This window comes from Erpetoichthys calabaricus, chromosome 1 (assembly GCF_900747795.2).
Source record: "Erpetoichthys calabaricus chromosome 1, fErpCal1.3, whole genome shotgun sequence".
Lineage (NCBI taxonomy): Eukaryota > Metazoa > Chordata > Cladistia > Polypteriformes > Polypteridae > Erpetoichthys > Erpetoichthys calabaricus.
In genome coordinates this window covers 188,825,222-188,851,613 of record NC_041394.2, presented here as the reverse complement: position 1 = coordinate 188,851,613, position 26,392 = coordinate 188,825,222, and the positions used below count along the sequence as shown (strand labels likewise).

Here is a 26,392-nt window from a genome sequence, read left to right as displayed (position 1 = left end):
CATGCTTCACTACTGTGCTCTGCTAGCATCTCTGCCCCCATTCGTGCTGATGTGCATGCAAACAACTGTCTCGCAAGATGGAGGGGCATGACATCCAAGTTATAACTAAAGACGACTTAGTATGTAAAAAGAGGAAAAATGGATCAATTATTTGGAGGTGGTTTGGATTTCACAGGTCAGATGAGCAGTAGAATCGTATAATATGTAGGAAATGCCGAAAGGAGGTAGTGTCAAAAAGTGGGAGCACTACCAATCTTTTTAATCACTTAAAACAGCGGCAAAAAATTCAGTACAAATAGGCTGTTAAACTCAGTTCTATTACTGCAGTTACGAAGCATTTGTCACCAGACACACCTAAACCAATGCAGATTACATTTCAAGCTTCATTTACCCATGCCTCGTCTAATGAAAAGAAAAGTGCAAAGTGTCGCGTGTCACTGAGGCAGTTGCTTACTGCATAGCAAAAGATATGCATCCCATCTCAACAGTGGAAAAGGATGGTTTTACAAGACTGACCAAAACTCTTGACCCGCGAAGTGAATAGCCCAGTCATAATTACTTTGCAGGAGACGCGCTGCCTAACACATACATTCAAGTCAGATGTACACTTACCAACCTGATCGCTAAATTATAACATTTCACTTTGTCAACCGATATGTGGTCAAGCCACATCTGCGAGCCATATCTTAGTGTGACTATTCATTTCATTGAAGAATGGGAGATTAAATGTGTGTGTCAGCAAACAAGCTATTTCCCTGAAAACCACACTGGGGAGCACATGGCTGAAGCTCTGTAAGACACCCTTGCAAACTGAGAGTTGGATGAAAAGAGGCTCCTTTATGTTACGACAATGGGAGCAATGTTATCAAAACAGTGCAATCACTGAAGTGGCAAAGAATGCAGTGCTTTATGCATCGACTTCATCTGGTAATTGGAAAGTGCAAGTTTTAAAAACATTAACTGCTTAAGTGTTATATTTATCAAAGCCAGAATTGCACAGTAAAATTGAGTTTTAAACTGCTTGAATTTATAACGAGTTATGTCAGTTAAACACATTATTTCACTGAGTGAAGTTTAAATTAGCTACAGCATAAAATGTATAATGCCCTCAGGCTAGACTTTTTTTTTTTCCAAAAAGGGAATTTATTTTACAGATTTATTAATAAAAAAACATGCAATTTGAAACTGTAACAAATTTAAATGTATGTCTAATGTACAGTATAGTTTGTTAAAACATTGGAGAGCAAGTAAGAGACAGTTTATGTATTTATTTATATTGTTATTGTATTATTTTATATTTATTGTTATTTAACTGTAATACAGGCTGAATTTTCATATAATTTGAAATTAATTTTCAGAACCCTTAGGCCTGTCATTTTTGCTTACATTTAAGCATTTTATTTACATTTACTCTATGTGCTCAACCAGAAAGCAGATACAGTAGTTCTTTTAAGTACTGTAGGCCTTGAAATTAAAATATATATTAATTTGTTATGTATTTCAACCTTTATTTTAATAAATAAATTCTTGTGATATCTTGTATGGCTTTGGTTAACAACTTAAAATTTTACTCACTTTATAAAAATATCTAGATATATATTGTATATTGCCATTCAGCCAAAATATATTGAGATATGATTTTTTGTCCATATCGCCCAGCCCTGCTTCGCTGTATGTTTGGCAAAATCACGGAAATCTTCGTGATATTGACTGTGTGCAGAGGGTGCAGACCTATAAATACCTGGGAGTGCAGCTGGATGATAAACTGGACTGGACTGCCACTACTGATGTTCTGTGCAAGAGGACAGAGCCGACTATACTTCCTTAGAAGGCTGGCGTCCTTCAACATCTGCAATAAGACACTGCAGATGTTCTATCAGACGGTTGTGGCGAGTGTCCTCTTCTATGCAGTGGTGTGCTGGGGAGGCAGCATAAAGAAGAAGGACGCTTCACACCTGGACAAACTGGTGAGGAAGGCAGGCTCTATTTATTTATATTTAAGACGAGGTAAGAAGGCGGTATCGTGGCAAGATAAAAAGCCAAGCGTCTAGCGAGAAAGTGGCGATACAAACCTTCGGTGCCTTCTGGGATCCTGGGAAATGTGCACTCACTACCAAATAAGATCGATGAACTGGTTGTGCTGGTGAAAAATGTCAGGACCTACAGAGAATGCAGTTTGTTGTGTTTTTGTGAAACATGGCTAACAACTACCATCCCAGATACTAACGTGGAGCTACCCGGGGTTTAACACAGTTAGAGCGGACAGAGACGCAAGTACCTGCGGGAAGCGGAAAGGTGGAGGACTCGCTTTCTATGTCAATACAAGGTGGTGCAACTCTGGACATGTAAACGTTAAAATCTCCACTTGCTGCAGGGACATTGAACTGTTGGCCGTAAGTCTGCATCCCTATTACTTGCCCAGAGAGTCTGGACACGTCATTTTTGTTTTGTTATTGTTTACATCCCTCCTCGGGTGGACGTGGAGATAGCGGGTGACATCATTCATTCCGCTGTTGCTAAATTACAAACGCAGCACCCTGAGGCGCTTGTGCTAATCGCTGGAGATTTTAACCATGTGACGCTGGACAAAACATTACCTGCATTCTCCCAGTATGTGGATTGTAACACCCAGGGAAATAGGACTATTGACCAACTGTATGCAAACGTTAAAGACGCATACAGCGCCACCCCGCTGCCTGCGCTTGGGAAAGCGGATCATAACCTGGTTGAGATTCAGCCTCACTACAAACCAGGAGTGAGGGAGCTACCTACAACCACACGCTCATTCAGGAAGTGGTCCCCTGAGGCAGAACAGGCTCTGAGAGACTGGTTCGGAACTATGGACTGGGATATCCTGCAGGGGTCACATAGTGAGAACATTGAGGAGGTTGTTGACTGAACTACTGACTACATCAACTTCTGTATGGACATTGTAGTTCCAGTAAGAACAGTACGCTGCTATCCTAACTACAAGCCATGGATTACAAGTTACATCAAGGGCCTTTTGAACCAGAAGAAAAGGGCTTTTAAAGGCGGTGATCAGCATGAGCTCAAGCGCGTGCAGAAGGAACTCAGAGTCCAGCTCAGGGCGGCGAAAGAGCAGTACAGGAGAAAGCTGGAGCAGAAGTTGCAGAATAACAGCATGAAGGAAGTGTGGGATGGGATGAAGATCATCACTGGCTGCAGCTCAAAGCGGAGTGCCACCATCGAGAGAGACGTGGAGAGAGCAAACCAGATGAAAAACTTCTTTAACAGGTTTGACAACCTATTCCACTCTCACCTCAGACTACTGCACCCTCCACCCATCCTTCTGCTGATACCAGCATAAGAGAGAGTTTCCCCCCACCCTTAATTGCAGAAGCCCAGGTAAGCAGAGAGCTGAGGAGACTTCGTGCCAGCAAAGCTGCGGGTCCAGATGGAGTAGCGCCACGACTGCTGAAGACCTGTGTGTTGGAGCTGGGGAGTCCTCTATAGCGCATCTTCAACCTGAGCCTGGAACAGGGTAGAGTCCCGAGGCTTTGGAAAACATCTTGCATCACCCCAGTCCCAAAGGTATCACGTCCTAGTGAGATGAACGACCTCCGGCCTGTCGCTCTGACGTCACATGTGATGAAGACATGGAGTGGCTGCTGCTTCAACACCTGAGGCCACAGGTCCACCACGCCCTCAACCCTCTGTATATTGCATACCAGGAGAAGTTTGGAGCGGAGGATGCCATCATCTATATGCTACACCGATCCCTCTCCCACTTGGACAGAGGCTGTGGTGCTGTAAGAATTATGTTTCTGGACTTCTCCATCGCCTTCAACACCATCCAACCTCTGCTCCTTAGGGAGAAGCTGACAGAGATGGGAGTAGATTCATACCTGGTAGCATGGATTGTGGACTATCTTACAGACAGACCTCAGTATGTGCGTCTCGGGAACTGCAGGGTCTGACATTGTGGTCAGCAACACAGAAGCGCGGCATGGGGACTATACTTTTTCCGGTCCTGTTCAGCCTATATACATTGGACTTCCAATACAACTTGGAGTCCTGCCATGTGCAAAAGTTCGCTGACAACACTGCTATCGTGGGCTGCATCAGGAGTGGGCAGGAGGAGGACTATAGGAACCTACTCAAGGACTTTGTTAAGTGGTGCGACTCAAACCACCTACAACTGTACACCAGCAAAACCAAGGAGCTGGTGGTGGATTTTAGGAGGACCAGGCCCCTCATGGACCCCGTGATCATCAGAGGTAACTGTGTGCAGAGGGTGCAGACCTATAAATACCTGGGAGTGCAGCTGAATGATAAATTGGACTGGACTGCCAATACTGATGCTCTGTGTAAGAAAGGACAGAGCCAACTATACTTCCTTAGAAGGCTGGTGTCCTTCAACATCTGCAATAAGATGCTGCAGATGTTCTATCAGACGGTTGTGGCGAGCACCCTCTTCTACGCGGTGGTGTGCTGGGGAGGCAGCATAAAGAAGAGGGACGCCTAACGCCTGGACAAACTGGTGAGGAAGGCAGGCTCTATTGTAGGCATGGAGCTGGACAGTTTGACATTCGTGGCAGAGCGACGGGCATTGAGCAGGCTCCTGTCAATCATGGAGAATCCACTGCATCCACTGAACAGTATCATCTCCAGACAGAAGAGCAGTTTCAGCGACAGACTGCTATCACTGTCCTGCTCCATTGACAGACTGAGGAGATCGTTCCTCCCCCACACTATGTGACTCTTCAATTTCCACCCGGGGGGGGTAAACGTTAATATTATACAAAGTTATTGTCTGTCTGTTATACTTGCATTGTTATCACTCTTTAATTTAATATTGTTCTTTATCAGTATGCTGCTGCTGGAGTATGTGAATTTCCCCTTGGGATTAATAAAGTATCTATCTATCTATTGTAGGCATGGAGCTGGACAGTTTGACATCTGTGGCAGAGCGACGGGCATTCAGCAGGCTCCTGTCAATCATGGAGAATGCACTGCATCCACTAAACAGTGTCATCTCCAGACAGAAGAGCAGCTTCAGCGACAGACTGCTGTCAATGTCCTGCTCCACTGACAGACTGAGGAGATCATTCCTCCCTCACACTATGCGACTCTTCAATTCCACCCGGGGGGTAAACATTAACATTATACAAAGTTATTGTCTGTTTTACCTGCATTTTTATCACTGTTTAATTTAATATTGTTTATTTATCAGTATCCTGCTGCTGGAGTATGTGAATTTCCTCTTGGGATTAATAAAGTATCTATCTATCTATCTATCTATCTATCTATCTATCTATCTATCTATCTATCTATCTATCTATCTATCTATCTATCTATCTATCTATCTATCTATCTATCTATCTATCTATCTATCTCTGCCAAACTTAGTGAAATGCACTGAACTCAAAGTGGAAGGAGGAACTGAACTAGTTTTGAATGAGTTATATAGGTTTAATGGTCTTTGAAGTGTCCCTGGAGGCTAACTGTGCCAACTGAGCTGGACTGATTACTGTGGTCAAATATGTGATTTGAGCCGTGAGGCAGCAGTGCTAACCATCGTGCTATTGTGCCTCAAATAACAAAACAAACAGTGGGAATCAATATACCAAACTAAATACAACAAACTACCATAATAAAGCAATAAGTAAATAAAATTTACTGTAGATCATTGCGCTTTGCACTTTCTTCTTCCATCGAGAAGAAACTCCTTGTAAAAAGTAATAATTCTTTTGTTTTTATTATTTGATAGCATGCCCTGTGTTTCTGATGAGTGGAGGGAGAATGGGAGGGCTCCTTCAAGGTCTGTTTTGTATTGTGGCTTCAGCACATGGCTAATTATGTATGAAAATTAGCCATGTGGAGTTGGGATAACCATGCACAGAAATTCATATTACATATCCCGTGGCAGTACAAGTATCCATTGACATACATATTAACAAGTAACATCCGATCATATTTATGTTGGTTGGCCATACCTGTTGTCTTATTTTATTTCTGCCTTAATACACCACTTGCATTCCAAACAAAACTGATTGTGCTGCAAGCTGTAAAGGTGCAACGAACAGCAAGGCAGGTTGGCAAAGGAACAAAAAGCAGCATGAAGACTTGTGAGAACATTGATCCCCCTTGAAGATAAAGAGGATGAGTGGCATTATCAAGGTTAACAACTGATCAGGGTTCTTTCTTAATAAGACAATGTCAGTCTGTTGCTCATCCTTTTCAACTGATGTAAGATCATGTCCAAGCTGAACAAAATTAAAAAATGAAATTCCAGGTTCTGTTGAAGATGAGTAAAGATCAATTTTACTTGCTGTAAGACTATTTGAGTTTGTTTTCAGCAATGGTTATATCAGTAACCAACGGAAAGTTCACTCTATTTTTGTTTGTTTTTGGCTTTTTGAAGTGCTAATCAGAATTATTGTCTTATTTATACAGAACCTTTACCAAACTTAATGTTATTTCATGTGACATTATAGATAATACTTTACAGTGTCAATCATGGATGGGGAAAACAGTTTATGAAGAAAATATTTTTTAGCAGAGTACTGTACTGTACATCTAAATGCCATTGCTTTACGAAAAAAATTTCAAATGTTCAGTAGAATCTAGCCCTAACTTACTAATGTTGTCCTGAATTAACTCAGCATGTTACAGTATTGTTAACGACTGACACATCATTTTCACAGATTAAATACTTCATATTAAATTGTTTTTAATTCATATTAGATTTTTATTTCTCTGCTTGCTATATAGGTAGGAGAAAGGGTACCTAATATGAATAAGGTGTAGCACTGTGTGTTTTAATGATTTCTAATTCATTCTGAAAAATGAAATTCTTAAAATCTATTCTAAAATTGGAAATCTGCACTAATGATGTATGTTGTATATCCCTATGTGTTGACTTTCTTAAGTCAGCATACTAGTGCTGTATTAAAAAGCACAAAAATTACCTCTAATTTAAAAGATAAAGATGGCTTTTCATAAAGTCAATTTTCAATTAAACTGTAGCATCACAACTGTAGTTGAGTTTACCTTATACACATTTTGTTAATTCATATTCATTGTATAATTGTGCACATGAGATTGCTCTCAAGGTTTAAAAATATAAAGCTTAGATCTTATACAGTTTAAATGTATACCAAAAAATCTGTTGTTTGTAATATGAATTCAAAGAAGTACTGTACATTGTTGCTAAGAATTTATACTATATGGATTCAATATTCAAATACCAAAACGTTCACAGCATAACATTCGAAAACCTTTGTAATCCCTATCAGGATTGTGGGCAACCACAATCTTTTCTGGCATTACTGCATGCAAGACAAGAAATAACCCTGAACGGGGTGTAAATCCATCGGGAAGTACACTCACACACAGAGCTATGTAGGCCTATCTATAGAAGTGGTCATTAGACTAGTTCACACATTTTTTGGATGTGGCAGGAGAACTGGACTACTCAGAAAAAAAATCCATGCCATAACAGGGGAGAACGTTGAAATTTAATACATATAGTGACTGGGTACTATACATTTGATGCTTAAGCTTGTAATATTAGGCATTGTACCACAATGGTTTCTAAACAGAAGAATCCATATATGTTTAGCAGTTTCAAATTTCACATCACCACTGTGATTTCAACAGATGGTTGTTTATAAAACTTTAGCACTGAAAGGAAAACATGAAATTGAGAATATGACTTTAGTGAGACTACACATCCAAAACGTTGAAATGATAAAAACAATGAAAGAAGGATATCAAATTACAACAAAGAAACTCTCTACTCAAGCATGAAGGTCAATGTGCAAAGATGTTATCTCATCTACAGCTGAATTTCTACAATGTCCAGTGCATTCCAGATTTCTCTAATTGATAAAACATGTTAAAAAATGGACAGATAAATATTAAATGAATCATGTGCTTCTTTTGTTATTCATATCGTACCATGTGCTTAACATCTGTTCTCAATTTTCTAGGTTTATTAAAATCACAATGCATGAAATTATACTTTAGTCAACTATATTTCATACAGTAGTGAGCTGTTCTGCCTTTTTTTTTTTTTTTAAACATTTTCTCTCATTAACCTTTTGAAGGACCTACATTTTAACCTATAACCATATTAAAGGAATATTGCACCCAAAAATATTTTTTATATGTTCCTTACCCCACATACTTTTTAATCTCATGTTTTTCTTGCATAACGGAGAGAAAGAAGATTATGACATAATAGAAGAGAATAGAATACAATACTGTACAAATGCAAATGATGTGAAAAAGTTTCAAAGGAAAAAAAATCTCACTTTACTCATGTTGCATAATCCACGTCAGTTATCCAGTCAAATACTCAAAATGTGCAAAATGCATTCTTTGCTTCCTAAAATACTGTTAAATAATTACTTCTGGGATTAGCAGTGGATTTTTTAAATTGAAGATAGGACTCTTGACCATTGAATGAAGGGTAGAGGCCAAATGCAGTTCATTAAGACTAACACACTTATAATCTGATTATGTTTTAAATCGATTTGATAATAACATACTATGTAATCCTAAAATGTTTGAGGGTGATCTCTATGTATGCATTTTGTAAAATAAAGAGATTAATTTGACTTGCAAAAAAATACAGAAAACACTGGACCTTCATTGGCAGCAATAACTGAATCTACTGTACTTATTCTTCTTTTAAAAATATCACTTTTTTGGTTGGTTTTCTCTAGTTTACAGTATATCTAGAGTACGAGAGAGCAAATTGAAATTTTGGACCCGAATCTAAGCAAAATCAAAAATACAGCATGAACAATACATGGCCACCTTGGACTGGCATTGGAAACAAGATAAATGCTATACTTCATTAATGACCTTTCCCCGTAACAGTCAATTAAGTTTAACTAAATAAACCGTACTTCACAAAAACAGACTGCTTTTAAGGTATATGTGATGTATAAATGAAACCTGTAAAATGAACAATACTATATATTGTGGGTTGTGTCCACTAGCAATGCTTTCAATTAAAAAAAGTTATAATGAATGAAAACCTAAAAGAAATGGACCATAGAAGTATTTCAAAAGGCAACCTAAATGGGCCAAAATATTTGAAAATGATTTTTTTAAAAGGAAAAAAAAGCCAGAATGAAAAAAAAAAAAATCCTATAGCACCATACTTTACTTCAAACACTGGTATTATTCATTGCAAATAAAACAGAAAATGGAACAATACAAAAAAAATATTTCCAAAATCAAACAGGACATATACATATTATTTCACATTTAAGGTCATTAAACATGAAAAAAATAATTAAAATTTATTCAGTCAAGGAACTATCACAGAGGCTAGAGCAAAATGAAAAAAATGCTGATGATTGTAATTACATTTCAAGGGATATTATGAGGCAAAAGTGGACAAATAGGTACAGGAATTGTAACTTACATGCTTACTTTTGTTGATCAAAAATGCTTATAATGAGGAAAACACTTTTCTTTTCATAAATGTACTTATGTAGTCAATACATAAAGCAAGGCATTCTAACGAAGTATCTTTTTATAAATGTACTGATGTAATCAGATAAAGCAAAGCATTCTAATGAAGTAAAACAATTATTTCAATATCAAAATAATATTAACAAGAATATGATGTAAAACATTTCACTTTCAGCACACTGCAGCAGTAAATTTCAAAAATTAAACACTAAAATACCACCATGAATTAAAAAAAAAATCATATTTATAGATTTTAATTACTGCGTCTTGTGGCATTTAATAATTTAGGATCTAAGACAAAATAAGCAAGCTTTTACTTGCTTCATTTAAAGAAACATTAAGAACATTTTTACTTCAATAGTTCACCTGTTTAAACATAAATATTTTATATCTAATGAATATTTACTTTTTATGATAATACATTTTTGTAGACATCTATAAAACTTTATATCTCAAATTGTTCTGTAAGAGTAACACATCACGAGAGTGTTCATTCAGTTAATTAAATACAAGCATTTCTCACAACCAGTAGAAAAAAGTATCAATTAAGGGGAACAGACTCCTAAAGAAACTGCTTAGAATACTTAATTGCAATGCAATTATCTGTATCAAAATTAATCAAACCATAAAATAAGCAATTTCTTAAAAAACTGCCTCAAAAACTCAACCTGCACCTGATATGATTGTTTTCTGTGCACATCTAATATGAATAATTTACAAGCACAGCTTCAAAGTATGTGGATTTCTGAAATAGGATCAATGGAGCACTTTCCATTAGCTCCCAAATATCTCTCATGTGCACTTTTGTTCACATGAACTCTCCACTCATGGTAATTGCTGTGAAGTCAGAAAAGAACAACTATCCATCTATAAGAAAACATTGTGCTAAAAAAACTTTAAACCTCTTTTTCTCGTAATAACCATACACACAAAATGGAAATATTGGATTTTGCAAGGAGCTTTACTGATTTCAAGTGCACTGTTCCTTATGGTTTAAGGGTTTTGTTTTACATCATTAATCATGGCAGAGAAGAGTGGCAAAGTGTTGCATGTCGACTAACATTCAGGCAAGAATTTCACTGTACTCTGTACCATGTTGACAATTCTAACCTTTTGAAAAGCCATGAGTGATAAGGATGTTAATGTTCTTTTTATAATACAGTATTAGCAGCTTTGTGATCTAGTTAAACTGTTCCGTTTCCTAGGCTAAGAGGTGTACGTTTCAGGTTCTATCAAAATCTTACACTAACTATTCTCACAATGCAAGAAAGTACGCAATCATGAGTTTTATTAAATGAACCGGGATATTACAAATGACTGTAGTTTGAGTCTATATTACAAAGCAATGAAATATTAGAGGGTTACCAAGACATTTTACACTTGTAAAAGTATTAAAATGAATGCAGACTTTAACTCAACTATTCAAATCACAAGTTTTGACTTATCTGAATACAGTAACTATGATGCTGCATAACATCACGATTAAAGATTCCCACAACACAATACAAACATATTTCAAAAACTACAGCAGCATTCTAATTTAATATTGAATAGATTTACTTAAAACTTGATTTTATAAAATACTACAAAAATATATTTCAGTACCCATCTCTCAAATATTAAAACTTAAAGCAGAAAAGCAGCAAGTACCATGTTAATAATAATTTTAAGAGAATACTAAAAATATTCGGACAATGACATTCAAGTACCATTACCGTATATTTTCAACACCCTGAGTAATGGGGAGGACCACTTACCAGCTAATGTAATTATGATAACTGATTTTTCAAGAACAAGTAAGAGCAACATTTAATGTATTTACTGTATATACAGGTTTAAAAGTCGTATTATTCAAATTATTTTACTGCTAAACACAATGCACATTTTAATGTAAACATTTCACAGACATACGCACACACAGAGTACAATTAGACAACTAACATATAGATTGGCAAACAGACTATATAAAATAAATGTTCTGTGTAGTGCAATGAGCAATGAGTGATAAATACAACTGTAAGCACCGGAAGAAAATTAGTGCTTTCATTCTTGCAGTTCTCATTTATGCAACACTAAAAGGCACATAAGCAGAAAAAAATGCAGTAAACAATTCAGTAATGAAAGCATACTACTAACGCTAAGACAGGCAAAATGTGAAATACAGACTTTTGCAAACAAAAATAAAAGCTACTTGTCCACTATATTCATAGAAAAAGGAACAAATAGAACCACTTTCCAGTTCAAATAATTTTTAATATTAAACTGCCAGTATATGTATGTGTGTATCTATATATAAGCTACAATAGATAGTAATTTATAAGAAATCTTTTATTTATATCAATGTATAAGTTTCAAACTGGACAAGTGTTAAAAGTAACACAGAAGGAAAAATTAACCAAATAAAGAATGTATTTTTAAATCACTCTATTTAATAACAAATTAAAATGGTATAGATAAGAAAAACATTTAGTGATATTATCACCTCAGTAATTTCAGCAACATAAGATGTTGCTTAAACATATAAAATGCATAATGTTAAATAAAAATAAACAGAGTAAGTACACATAGAAATTTAAAAAATGGATTCAAATCTTGACTCATGCATACATTCTTTACCTAAACCTGTGTGGGACATCTTTTGAAATGCCTATTTTTTCCCCACATCCAAAAGACTTCTACATTAAGTTAATCATTATGTCTAAATCTTTATGTGTGCATAATTCCCTATAAAATTATAGTCTTTATTTAGGTTGACTTATGAGTATTTGGGAATGTTATTCTGTTCTAAGGAAATGCTACTGTTGTGTAGTTCAGAGTGGCTGTGCAGCAGTTACCACTATTGCTTCCTGATTCCAGAATACTGGTTTTACATCCTGTGCCTGGTCACTATGTGTGTGGAGTTTCCATATTCTGCTTGTTTAAGTATTTTGGCTTTACCCCCAACATCCCAAAGATATGAAAATTGGGTTAGCTGGGGTTGTAAACAGGCCATTCTTGACTGATAAATGTATGCAATCACAGATCCTATAGTCTGCTAGGGCCTTTGTCCATGTTTGATTCCTTTCTTACACTTGATGCTGTCAGGACAATAACACTTCAAACCAGTGTGTAAATAATTACATGGTAATCAGGGGGAACCATTAGTATTCCCATGTTGACTGAACACTGAAACTAGAATATATCATAAATTAACTATGAAAAATGCTATCAGTTAGGATATGCATATCTTAAAACAGTAAAACTGCATCACACACATATATGTAATTTGTAAATAAAAGCCAGCATAATACAGAACACACACTTTTAAGGAACATACACACTTAGACTGTAAGTGCAATGCTAAAATCATTATTTCACCATGAGTTCAGCTTGCTACTGTGCCACCCTGCCACACAGATGTGCTGTAGCTCTAGATAGTTAAAAGCACAGAAGGCAGAATCACACTATTCGAGGGCAAAGCAGACTAAAATAAAAAGAAACATCCCCAACAATAACCATTTTTTGAATTTATATTTGCGGATACAATAGCAAGGACTTAGACTGATATGCTGAGGCACACGTCTAAATATCTGATCAACCCATTAAAAGATTTGTTTATTGATCAAAAACAAACAACAACACTGTACTCAAAGAGCCTAGTGAGAATAATTGCTTTAACTGTCTCTTTGTTATGGACTACTGAGAATGTCAAAAAAAGGCAAATGCAAACTAGGAACATGACACAGCTAGACTCATGTCATTTTACCACAACATGAACTCTGTCACAATCACTATCAGAAATTACTATTACACTTGTTAGAATCACTGAGACAAGCACAAATACCTGCATGTGATTTCTATTTATCCCTTTCCTATGAAAGTCTCCATCCTTTTCTTTGAACCTCCCCAAGGATGGCAAAAGATGCACCCACTTTTCTTGCTATATGAACTCTGAGCTGCTCCCTGTCCCTCCCGGTCTATAAGGAGCTATTTTATATTATAATATGTATACACACATATATACACACATATACACAAACACATATATATGTACATATATACACACATACATATACATACATACATACATACATATATCACACACACAATCTATTGAAAATTGCATGAACCAAGACATTTATAACTATCTGAAAGTAGTAGTGCCCAGTTTTCAATAAACATGGCAAGAAAACTTTAAGAAAACTATTTTTGCCATATAAAAGCAATCACCCTGGTAAGAGTAACAGGGAACCTGTACCAAATGAAAGCAGTAAACTAAGAGAAAGTAGAATTTAATTTGTTACAAGTCCCATTAGATATACAATGTTTTCTGTACCACATGAGAGCAATGACTAAATTTGTAGGCAACACTTGCTAAAGTTCTGAACACTGTCTCTTACAGTAAAAATATGCAGAAATGTGGTTGGTAGCCTACCTTTATTTTAAATATACAATGAAATAAAAGATCATTTAACAAGTGAAACTTCCTTCCTATAAATTAATAACAATTTGTAATTTATGGTATTCCTTTCATTTTCTTTTATATAAAATATCATGGATGTAATATAAACCCCAGTAGTTTACAGTTCCCACAATATTTACTTGAACTGGAAAGGGTTAGTACTGTATTTATAAGGATAGGACAAAAGCAGTAGAAAAGGGAGAACATTAACAAAAATGAAAATGCAAGGTTTTAAGAGGGAAACAAAGGTTAGTTATTAGTGCTGAGTGAAAGTTTCAAAAATACATACCACCCAGGTGCAAGTCGATGATTTCACTGTAATTAGATTCTCCCCAATAGTCTACAATAAGGATATACCAAACACAGTTAATGCGCACAGCACCGCTGGGCAATATGATTTGTAAGAGAAACTAAGAACACATAATCACACATCACAACAATCACACGTATTTTTTGTATGCATTTGTAAATATTCCTTTTACTCCTACAGTATATACAGTGTTTTAGATAAACTTTATCTAAAATGAATCTATACTAACCAATGTAAAAAATATAGGAATATGAACAGAATAAGAATAAGCCAAATGACTAGACAAATAAGTCAATTAAGACTTAATTGGTAACATTTTAATTTATACCCACAGAACAAAAAAACTGAATCGACAGAATCAATATTGGTGTGTAAACCACTCATTACCAAGTACATAAAAGATCATTTTTACAGTGCTAAATATACTAGAGTGTTGCTGTCTGTAATCAGCATACTACGAACAAGCTGAATAAGACAGCTACCTAAAACAAAGCTAAAATTCTTTTTTTCTGTTATTTTACTCTCTGTAGTATGCAACTTCTAATATAGATACTGTGCTCCACTTATTTAAGTATTGTGCATCTGTTGATGTTTTATATTTAATTTATGTTCTGTGCACATTTCCTGTTGACACAGTGCCATAAACAGAGTCTTTTGCACTGTTCTTAATTTATTTCTTAATTAGTACTGCTTTGGACTGCAGCATATCACAGTCTTGCTTGTTATATCAAAATTGTCAAGTGCTGAAAATATTTTAGTTTCCTTTGAGTCCTATACAAAAATTTTGGAAGAGACAATGTAGCTGATAGATTGTTGGAATCTTGTAAAATGTATTCTGTACCATTAGCCAGTACAAATACTATCTGGAATGAAATTGAAATAAAAATGTGGAAACATGTAATAATAACAACATATTAATTACTTAGTGAGAGAGACAGATTCATTCATTTAATGAACTACAGTTAAAAAGGAACACCCTGTTTTAAACTATGTGACCTAAAACATACTGTAGAGATCAAATAAGATGTTGTCTACTTCCTAAAAATTTAACAACAATAAATAAATATGTTGTGCCTGTATTAATAATTGTAGGCATGATAAAATAATAAATACGGCTGTTGCTCAAACTCAAGACAAGTTCTGCTCAAAATAAGAGAATACGTAAGTAATATTAAAAAATTATTTACAATGATTTTGAGCTGTAAATGTTGACTTCTTATTTTAACTTTTTGGAAAACAAAAAATTACAGATACATTAGATTAGACCATGCATTTCATCATACATTCTTCACAATATATTCAGATCTGCTAAGCATGCATAACATGCATAAAGACCTCATGCAAGTAATGAAAGAAAAGGAAAATTCTTTGAAAACACAGGTCTATGAAACACAGCTTGTAGAAAATGCATTTTTTTCTTATTCAATTCAAAAACTGCATTTTACTTCATCATTCACCATAAATGCTTACCGATATGCAAATCAATTGCATATGTAAGTGTGTTTGAATGCCAAATATCTCTTACAAATCTATTTGAAAATTATCTGTTCACTGATTTTTTTAGACAGAACCAATGTTTACAGTATTTTATTGGAGCTGTTTGAGCAGAACATTTGAATGGGGGTTGGAGGACATTAGGGTTATATCTGTGAAATCCAGATTAATAAATAATATTACTATATTTACTATAACTGACCATAAGCAATGCCATAGCAACATTTTATAGGTTTTCAACTGAGACAACTATAAATGTTCATGCAAAATAAAACAAACTGAATAAAGGTCACACTTTCATAAGTATCAATATTAAACAAGTTTCTGCAAATATATTATACACTTTTAAATAAGACCTGCAGAAAGTATATTAACAGTGTCTGGATGGGTCTGCCCTCCATAAACAGTGCCAATAACTTTAATCTTATAGACAAGAATTCTCAACAGCTCTGGTGTCCAATAAAATGTTATCTTATTAACACGTAATGCATTTATACTGAAAAATAAGGCTATTTTCAAACAATTTCAAACAATGATGTAAAATACATCTCTAAACAGACTAAATTACTAGATTAATGTTAATTATGTTATTAGGGAACATAAGTGTACATAAACCAACTTAGAATCTACAATTCCAGCAAAGCTTCTGAAATGTGCATACTGTTTTAAAGTATTACTAAAAACAAAGAAACATGCCACTGGCTTGCAAAAGTAAGCATCTAAAAGTACACACAACATAGTATCATTTCATTGTAAATTTGATTATATGCTTTTAAGATTTATGGTGGGTTACTCCACATACTGTATATGGCACAAATGCAGGTCCCGTAACTGCACCAGAAAAATAAGGTTTATAACAAAAGCATTGAGAGCTGACAGCTGCAAGTATCTAGATAGTATATGTGCACTAGTGTTGTAGTTTGCAAACTGAAAGGAAGTACATAAATTATGACCTGCTGTATTTTAAACATTTTGTTATCATCATTCACATCAACGAAAAATAAATGCATCTCACATAAAATAGTTTTATCTTGGAAAGTCCTTGTGATTACATATTCCAGGAATTAAAACTTACAGCATATACAATAAACACAGTGTCTATTTAATATAACAACTTAAATAAAATTTCAAAATTTGTGAAGTAAAACCTAGAAAGTTACAAAAAAGTTTTTATGTATGTAGTAAGGTTTCAGGAAAATATTATTATCAACTATTTTAACACAACAGAGTTCACAAACAGATTGATAAAGACACCTGACACACAAATTATAGAAAATATTAATTTTCAAAACCTGTTTTTGCCAATATGGGCTGACTGGGTGCCAAATCTAGAAGCAGAATTGGGGCTTAAAGCCCTGCATGGAATAGTCCTCATGACAATTATAGTCACACACACACACACACACACAATTATATAGTTCTGAATTAATGAGCATCCTAACATGTACAATATGTGTTTAGAATATGGGATGATAATGGACTATAATAAGAAAAATATTGTACAATTTCATGCAACTGTACTATTATGCTGCAGATGTGCTAGTCAAAAAAAAACAAACTAATATTTGTACAAATTTTGTTTCTTTGCAACTCAATGTAACAGTGACGAGTTGAATGGCACATTGAACATTTAAGTAATTTTCATTAAGTTTAAGGATGGTTACATATCCATCATAAAGCACATGTAGTACAAGCCGGATGGTCCTCTACAGTTTTCTACTTTACCTCAGTCAATGTTAAATGAGCTTCGGCCTAGAGAAACTGGAGGTGTTTCTGGATCATGTTTATATATGTTTCTGCACGGCAGAATTTTAACTTGAATTTATGGATGGAACATTAAACTTTGTTCACAGACAGTGGTTTTCAGAAGTGTTTCTGAGCCCACGCAGTTATTTCCACTACAGAATTGTTCATTTTTAATCCAGTGCTGCCCGAGGGTTTGAAGATCATGACCATCCAATACTGGTATTCGATCTTGCCCCTTGCATACAGCGATTTTTCCAGATTCTCTGAAATTTTTTTAATGATGTAATGTTTCATAAATGATGAAATTCATTTTATGTTCTGGAATGTTATTCTTAAACTGTCGTACTATTTACTTAGTTTTTCACAGAGTGCTGAACTTCTCCACATTATAACTTCTGAGAGAATTTGCTTTTTTTTTTCTTTTAAAAGCACTGCACAACTTTTTCAGTCTTTTGTTGCCCCATTGCAACTTTTTTGAAAAGTGTTGCTGGCATCTGTTTTATGTACATTTTATACAGCATTCTGACTTTGTCAGAAATGGGGTTTCTTATTTTTACAGTCATACTGTAGCCCTAGCAATGATTATAACATGAAGGTGATCATAAATGAAACTGTACTCAGCACAGAACAAAGTGTAGAACTTTTTCAAAACCTGGCAGGATCTAATCAATAACATTTAGATTAAGCTCTTAAAGCACTGAGGAAGCAGATTGGAGAAGAAAAAGAAATGGGAAGACATTTATGTTTATCCGCTTATTAAACTTATCAATTTACTTATTTTTACTAGCTTTAAGTTCTACTCTGTTGGGCATGCTCTCTTTCTCAGCGGTGGGGGTTGATTTGTTTTCAATCCTACTTTTGCAAAAATGGATCTATTTGTAAGGAATGATTGCAATATAATCAAATAAATAAATAAATAAAACTGTGACAGGACTCTTGTAGCTGAAGGAGACAAGACAATTTCTGAATTTTACAGTATATGTGAATTATATTTGCCAGTATAAGTAGCAGGGACACCAGGGAGAAGATAACTCTGTCTTGAGAGAAAAAAATGTATCAAATGTAAACATGTAAATTTACAATGTTCTTTAAGAACTTGAATCACTTTCGAAAGAAAGAAAGAAAGAAAAAAAGAAAGAAAGAAAGAAAAAGTTATTATTTGCAGAAACACCATAATTACAAAGATTCCAAACAAAAAACCCACATCCTATCTGTAAAAGGGTGACAAAGAACCTGAGACAACTAGTCTTAATGCCACCCATCCTGAACACGTCACAATGCCAGGAAATGGCGTTTTTAGTGTAAAATGCCCTCTTGCACAAATACTTACACACAATATACATTCACCACATACTGATACAGAGCACTTCATAATGAATTCTCAGAGAACTACTGATTTTTTTTTAAAAACCTCTAACAGACAGAAAAAAGGAAATTTTACTTGAGATGAAACACTTCCATGTGACATATAAAAACATTACATGTCCTTTTAGTTTTTGGAGTCCCAAGCAAATCAGCTTCTTGTCTCCAACTCACAAAAATTATCCAGTTTCCTCAAAATTGCTCCCTGCTTTCAAATTTTCTTGCTGGCAACAGTACCAGTCTGATAGACCACCATCTAATTTTTACTATATACTTCTAAGATTTCTCACTTAAAGGTTTTCAAATGCTTTATCTGTCCAAGTGTTTATATAAACACAGGGAATTCCAGTTTCTGTATTACATTTTGCCTGAAGAAGGGGCCTGAGTTGCCTCGAAAGCCTGCATATTGTAATATTTCTAGTCAGCCAATAAAAGGTGTTATTTTGCCTAACTTCTCACTGCATCCATTACGGCTAAGATGGTAGACCACCCTAGTACTACTATGTAGCTTATATTTATTTCCCAAGGGAACCATAAACTCAATTTAATTATACAGCTGTGATACAGTTATGCCAACATCATGTGGATCATTTGAAACTCATTGTTTTTTTTACTATTACGGGTTACACTGGTCTGTGGTCTGTGTTTTTACTTTATACCAAAATGTTAGAAACATACTTCAGTCTATTATAATACAGGCAGGACATGTGTCAATCAAAAAACAGCAAATAAAAAGATAATAAATAAAAACAAGGAAATGAAATTGGCTAAGCATTTAATATGGAAATTAAGTGGAAAACATTAATACCAGTAATGACAACCAAGTTATTATAATCTGAATGGTTTATCTGTAAACTAATATTCTTATATATGTTAAATAGCAGAAACTAAGCCTTTTCACATAAAAGGGCATAAAATGAAAGGGTTGGCTCATGGTAGCTTAGTGTTCCTGTTATCTGTGTACATGAACACACATCGACAGGTTTTATGCTTAATGAAATGCACAACCATACATATAAAGGATACTTACTTAAAATGTAAATTCCTAACATTTGGGTCTTTTATATACTAATACAGTTACACTATTTCCAACAATCTTGTTAATAATAACCAATAAATACTAAGTTTTGCATTTTTCAGGAAATCACTACTTCACATTTTGCTAAATTAAATCTCATCATAAAATTCAATTAGTTGTAGGTAAGTAAAAATAAGATTACAAACAATGACAAATATTAATTTGTGCTGAGACATGATGGAAAAACACCTATTTTATCGGCACAATGGTGCTAATGTCTATGCAAAACAGAAAAAAGATGAAATAAATAAAATTAATGTTTACCCACAGTGATTTTTTTCCTTAAAAAGTAATAGCAGGATGCAAAGTATCTGTGATAGTCCCTTGTCTGAAGTTTGAACAAAGGATGTTAACACTTTCCAAACAAAAGTAAACTTTTAGTTTTAGTAATTGACACCATCAATTTAATGTTTTTTTCTAATTGAAATATTGCCTTTTGACCTGTGTGAAATAAACCTTGGCACTTGGAAAAGTTCAGATGAAAAAGTACCTGCTTCTCCTCGTAATGCTTTCTCCACAGCTACTCCTCGCTCCTCTAGCTGCCTCTGCTTCTCTTCCACCTGCTCCAGCTGTCTTTGGATAATCTAACAAAAGCAATAATTCTCTTAGTTCACGACAGTTCTAAATGAGCAAAGTTTCAGATCAGGTTCTGACTGTATTTATATAATGTTTTGATTTGATTTTAGTGTTGAGCTTCCTCCAGAAGTCAAAAATAAAATGAAAAATATTCTTGTTAATAAGAAAGAAGCAGCACATACAAACCAACATTGATATTACAAAACAGATTCATTCTGTATAGGGTGATCTTTAATATCTCCTGCTAGAACAGAGTGAGGTGTAAAAATATACTAACTGAATCTTATTTTAGCATTTTTGTAATGTTAAAATAATAATAATAAAAGTCACACACTAATAGGTGCAATTTGTCTTTACAAAAGCTCCAAAAATTGTCAGTATGTAGATTAACACAGGTAGGCTTGTTTAAAACTTAAGGAGTTCTGGGCTGGTATTTCCGGGAACAAAAAACAAGCCAAATTTCAAATATTTATATAGCATTAATCAAGAATTTTGACACACCTGACTAACTGCATGTTTTTTTCATGATGTTAAATACTTAGATTTGTTTCTAATATTAATACTTCAAAAATTGTTAACTTGAAAGCCTATGCATAAATTTCATTCAAAAATAAAAAATTATAAATATTTTTTGATATACCCTCAAAAGAAGAACCCTTCATTTTGAAAAATGCTGAACCATAATCATTAAAGGCAGTCCCCGGGTTACATACAAGATAGGGACTGTAGGTTTGTACTTAAGTTGAATTTGTATGTAAGTCGGAACAGGTACATTATTTTAATAAATGCTATTATTGACCAACTGTAACCAAGTGCTCTGCCAATGAATGATGGAGTTTCACCTCTCTCTGACCTTTTTATTATTTGTACTTTATTTTCAATGGTGATGGTTTTTCTCTTCTTTACTGTATCACCAGCACTTGCATCAGATTTGTGTTTCAGAGACATTCTTGAAGGGTGAAGACAAAAGGTTAAGATGAGCTCTTCTGCACAGCACTGTACAGCTAGCTATCACAGCAGGCAGGCATCCCTCGTCAGCACGTCTGGTGTACTGACAAGAGACAACTTCCTGCTATGTACGAAACAGTACAAGCAGGCTTGCTATTGAGAACGAATGGGAGTAGCGAGGGGCGGATCACCACCCACCCACCACACAGTCACCTCCACTACAGTATGCAGCCTGCACCATGCGTCCGCCCACCAAGAACGAACACGGTGCGGCCAAAGGCGTGTAGTGAATCGCCTACCACCGTTCCCATTCAACAGGCAGCCACCTGAAGCACACTACAATGCTACCCCCCGCCGCCCTGTTCACCCTCAATGGCCTCTGTTCAGCCACAACCGGGTCACCGCTTGCAGCATTACCAGCCGCCCACCGAAAACAATTCGAGGGGAGCCGTGTGTAGTGGGCGGGCAGTGAAACGGCCTACACCGTTCCATCCAGCCTGCATCCAGTCAGGAGCAGTAACTGCTTTGGTGGCGTAGTGGGCGGACAGCGAACCGCCCCATTAAACCTCCGTCCTGCACACAAGGGATAGTTGTGGCCCCAGTGACTATGGACCACGGGTCACCGCTCGCTTGCCGCCGGGAGCTGCCCGAGGGACACAGGGACACTACACTGCGCGAGCAGCGAAATCACACCCCTCTAGCCACTACTTGCAGCGTCCTCCAGCCAAAGATGACGGAGCAGCACTTAATGAGGCACATGCGTCACAGCTGCGGCCTCGTTCGTCAGTCGTAGGTCGGATGTCCGTAACCTGGGGACTACCTGTATATTATTCTGTTTATTATGTGTGCTTCTCCAAAATACAATCTGTGGAATTTCTTTCTCAGTTAATGTGGCTGAACCAATTAGTTAGCATGGGTATAAATAGCTCTATTTGGGACAAGCCCATAATAATGAAAGAACAGCTGAACTCAGCAAAGAAAAAGGAGCCTGTCATTATTTTAAGAAATGAAGCTTAGTCATAGGCAAAACGCTAACTCTGAAGGTTTCTTCAAGTGCAGGCCATCAAGTATTATGATGAAACCAGCTCTCATAACCACTGCCAGAGGAAAGGTGGCACTAAAAGTTACCCCTATGCTACAGAGGACAGTCCAGATTACAGTCCAAATAAATGCTTCACACACAGGTGAACTTCACTAAATTTGGCATTCATAATAGAACTGCTGCAGAGAAACTACTACTGACAGAGACAAAAGAAGAAGGTTTATTTAATCCAACAAATAAAGGCACCAAACACCAGACCAGTGTAAAGCTGTCCTCTGGTATGAAGAGTTCAAATGCGAGACTTTTGGTTCCAACTTCCATATTTGTGAGTATACAGAAGGTGAACTGATGATGTTCTCAGGTATGGTTCAAGAGATCAGCGTAGGGAGTGCGTGGAAGAGAAAAGGATGATGGCGAAGGAGTACTTTGCTGGTGATAATACCAGTGATTTGTTTACTATTGAAGGCACACTTAATAAGCACAGCTCAGCTTCCACATCATTGTTCAATGACATACTATCCCATCTGAATTGCAGTTAGCTGGGCCAAAGTTTGGTTTTCAACAGGATACTGATCCAATACATACTGTACCACCTGTCTGTGTAAGAGCTATTTGGGAAAGAAAGAGAGAGAGGGAATGCAGCTGATGAGCTGGCCTCAACATTCCTCAATTTGGGAATGAGTTAAAGAAAAAGCTCAGTATATCTGGAAACTTATTCAAGATTATTGAAAAAACATCTCTGGTTGCTACCTCATGAAGCCTAAGAGAATGTTAAGAGTGGGTAGAACCATCATCAAGGAAAAGAATGTCTATATAAAATATAAGATAGTTTTCATTTGTTTAATACTTTTTGGTCACTGCATAATTGCATATGTGTTATTTCATGACTTTCATGTATTCACTATTATTGCAAGATGTGGAATATAGTAAAAATTAGGAAAAACTCCATACATGAGAATGCCTGTTTAGACTGGAATATGTAAATACACTTTATAATTCATAATTTTTTCCAAACTTCCCTTGCTACCAGAAAAAAAGGACTGCGTCACCCTGTATTTCATTTGATATATTGAAAGTAAATTAGGAAAAATGTTGAATGGTTCAGATAATCACTGCACATTTAGAGCGTATAGAACTTTTTGAATGTACTAGAAGTGAAATCCTTCTTCAATAGGGACAAAAAATAGCAATAACAGTCTCCAGTATAGCTCTGAGTTATGTGTTGTCTTTGTTTTAAGATATAGGATATATATAAGGCACAAGTAGAGCTACATCCCATTTTATCAAATAGTGTAGATTACCTGAGCCCTGTGCAGACGTTTTAGCTCTTCTTGTTTTGCTTGTCTACGAGCAGCTTTCTGAACTCTCCTAGTTAACTTGGCACTCAGCTCTTCTTCAGTATATGTTTTCTAGAAAAAGATGCGTTTCAACAGAAAATTGAAATAAAAACAACTCATAAATACTTCAACAATCAATTCCCTAAACATTTGCAGTAAGTTACACAGTTGCAGTTGATAGTGTTTTTGAAAGTTAGGTATATTAAGAAGGCAGAAAATAGCAAAGAACATTCAGAATATGCAGTCATGTGAAGAAATAAGTACCTCCATTTAAATATTTTTCTTTTAAATATGTGGACATATCAAGATTTGATCTTCATTTAAACAGTATCTTTAGACAAAGGTAAAGTAATTTAAAAGAAAATTTGACCTAATTTATTCAAATGAAAAATGCCACATCTGTCTATGGAAAAAATGCATACATTATTGGATCTAATAGTTGCAGAAACAAAGACAAACATCAATTGGGAGAAGGCTTTTACCATTCCTCCATGACGAATTCATCCAGCTGTGCAATGTTTGAGGGGTGTCTTGTGTACACAGAACGTTTCAAATCCCCCATGACATCTCGAAAAAATTTGGACCCTGGCATTGATTTGACCATTCCAAAACTCTCCATTTCTTTCTTTTCTACCATTCTGTTGTGGACATACTGGGATGTTTAGGATAATTTTAATGTTGCAATATCCACTTTCAGTTGAGCTTCAACCTTCTGACATACTGTAGACACACATTATCTTCAAGCAACCTTTGGTACAATGAAGAATTCATAGTAGTAAGATGCCTAGGACCCAATGCAGTAAAACAGTCTCAACCCATAACCTTTCCACTTCCACGCTTTACAGTTGATCAAGTTCTTCTGCTCAAATGCTATTTTTGGTTTTCCCCAAAACTACGTCTCTTAACTGTGGCCAAATAACTCTATATTTGCCTTGTCTGTCAATAGCTCATTGTTCCAGGAGTCCTTGTCTTTGCCTAAGTGTTTATTGATAAACTTTGGTCTTGTCCTAATGCTTTTTCTGGACAGCAAAGGTTTAGTCCTGGCACACTTTCCATGTAGATATAATTTATGCAACCTCTTATGAATGGTATATTCATGCACTTTGACATAAACAGTGACAAGATCTAACTAGTCCTGTAATTAAATTCTTGGGTTCTTTGAGACTTCTTTCAGGATCTTTTGTTCTGCCTGGTCTAGTAGAGTTGGTAGTTTTTAAAAATCTTTTCCACTTCTAGATGATCTACTGGATAGTGAAATGGATGATATCCAATTGTTTGGAGATTTTTTTTATAATCCCTTCACAGACTCATAGGCATCTATAACCTTCTTTCTGAAGGCTTCAGGAGCTCTTTTGATCTAGGTATGGTGATAACAAACACTTCAAAAACAAAGAACAAACTAAACTAAATGTCTGAGTTTTAAATAGGACAAGTTCATCTAAGATCCTTTCTAATGATGTTCTAATCACTTGCATGCAATTGTAATTTTAAGTATTTGAGGAAGAGATAAATGTATGAGTATACTTGCTTTTTCCACATACAAAATGTGCATTAAAATGAGAATTATTAAATGGAATATTAAATGTGTTACATTATACAATGGACTATAAAATATAAATGTAGGATGATATTTATTATGTTATATCACCATCATCTAAAGATACTGTTTAAATGAAAATCAAATCTTGATATGTACAAATATGTTAAAAAATATAAATAAATAAATAAGAAGCATTTAAGTAATTACTTTTTCAAATGTGGGGGGCACTTAAAAACAAGCAAAATACATACATTTACACATCTTCAAAAAATGCTGCAAGATCTGGAATTTAACCACTAAGAAATGTAAGAATTAGATTTTTAAACAGATACCGATTTTAACACCTTTAACCATAGAAGGACCAACTGAACTGTAACATATCTCAAAAGCAATGGATGTAGGCAGGAATCAGCTCTGTATGTAGGGCCAGTCAGTCACAAGGCTCACTTATGCATACCCTCACCATCAATAAACCTAACACACTACACAATATTAAGATATAGGAGAGGCCCAGGTACCTACAGAAACCCAAAGTGAGAAAGTGAACACAGACCAGTTACAGAAAAGTAAAACCAAGTCCCTGAAGCAGAAATGACATCATTATATGTTATTAAAAACATGAATTACAGTATAGTACTACAGGACTGAAACCCTATTCCGTAATAGTAACTTAAAAATTAAATTTTAAAAGAGAAATTTATATGAAAAAATGAAAAACATACAGAAGTAATTTACATTAATAAATAAACTCATTATGATTCTTCTCAAAATGCTGATTTCTACAGTAGTGACCGCGTAGTAATTTTTTCAAAACTTCTTAATAACTCTACTCCATTGGGCCCCTGAGCAAGGCCATTAATCTGCAATTGCTTCGTCCTGGGTATGTTTATCCGCCTCCAGCCTTGCAAGTAGGTGATCCAACTTCTGGGAAAACTTGAGGGGTTAGTGGCAGGACTGGCACTCCATCCACCGCAAAAAAAACCTCACAGTGTTCCAGTGTGGTGCTGAGGTGTCACCTGCTGCCCTCGGGACCCAATACAGGTGGTTTGTTGTGTGATGGGTGCT

General features: G+C 35.5%; 1 protein-coding gene across 10 annotated transcripts in view; it reads right to left on the bottom strand.

The window, feature by feature from the left end:
- Positions 1–26,392, bottom strand: part of mical3a (microtubule associated monooxygenase, calponin and LIM domain containing 3a) — a 431,263-nt gene that overhangs the window by 15,260 nt on the left and 389,611 nt on the right. For 8 of the 10 annotated variants that reach the window (XM_051922884.1, XM_051922886.1, XM_051922891.1 and 5 more), the window contains 3 exons: positions 23,752–23,859; positions 20,375–20,468; positions 14,184–14,234 (listed from right to left, as the gene is read on the bottom strand). In XM_051922884.1, coding sequence (XP_051778844.1) covers positions 14,184–14,234; positions 20,375–20,468; positions 23,752–23,859 — 253 coding nt within the window. The remainder of the gene's footprint in view (positions 1–14,183; positions 14,235–20,374; positions 20,469–23,751; positions 23,860–26,392) is intronic. The other 2 variants (XM_051922899.1, XM_051922912.1) reach the window with 1 other exon arrangement.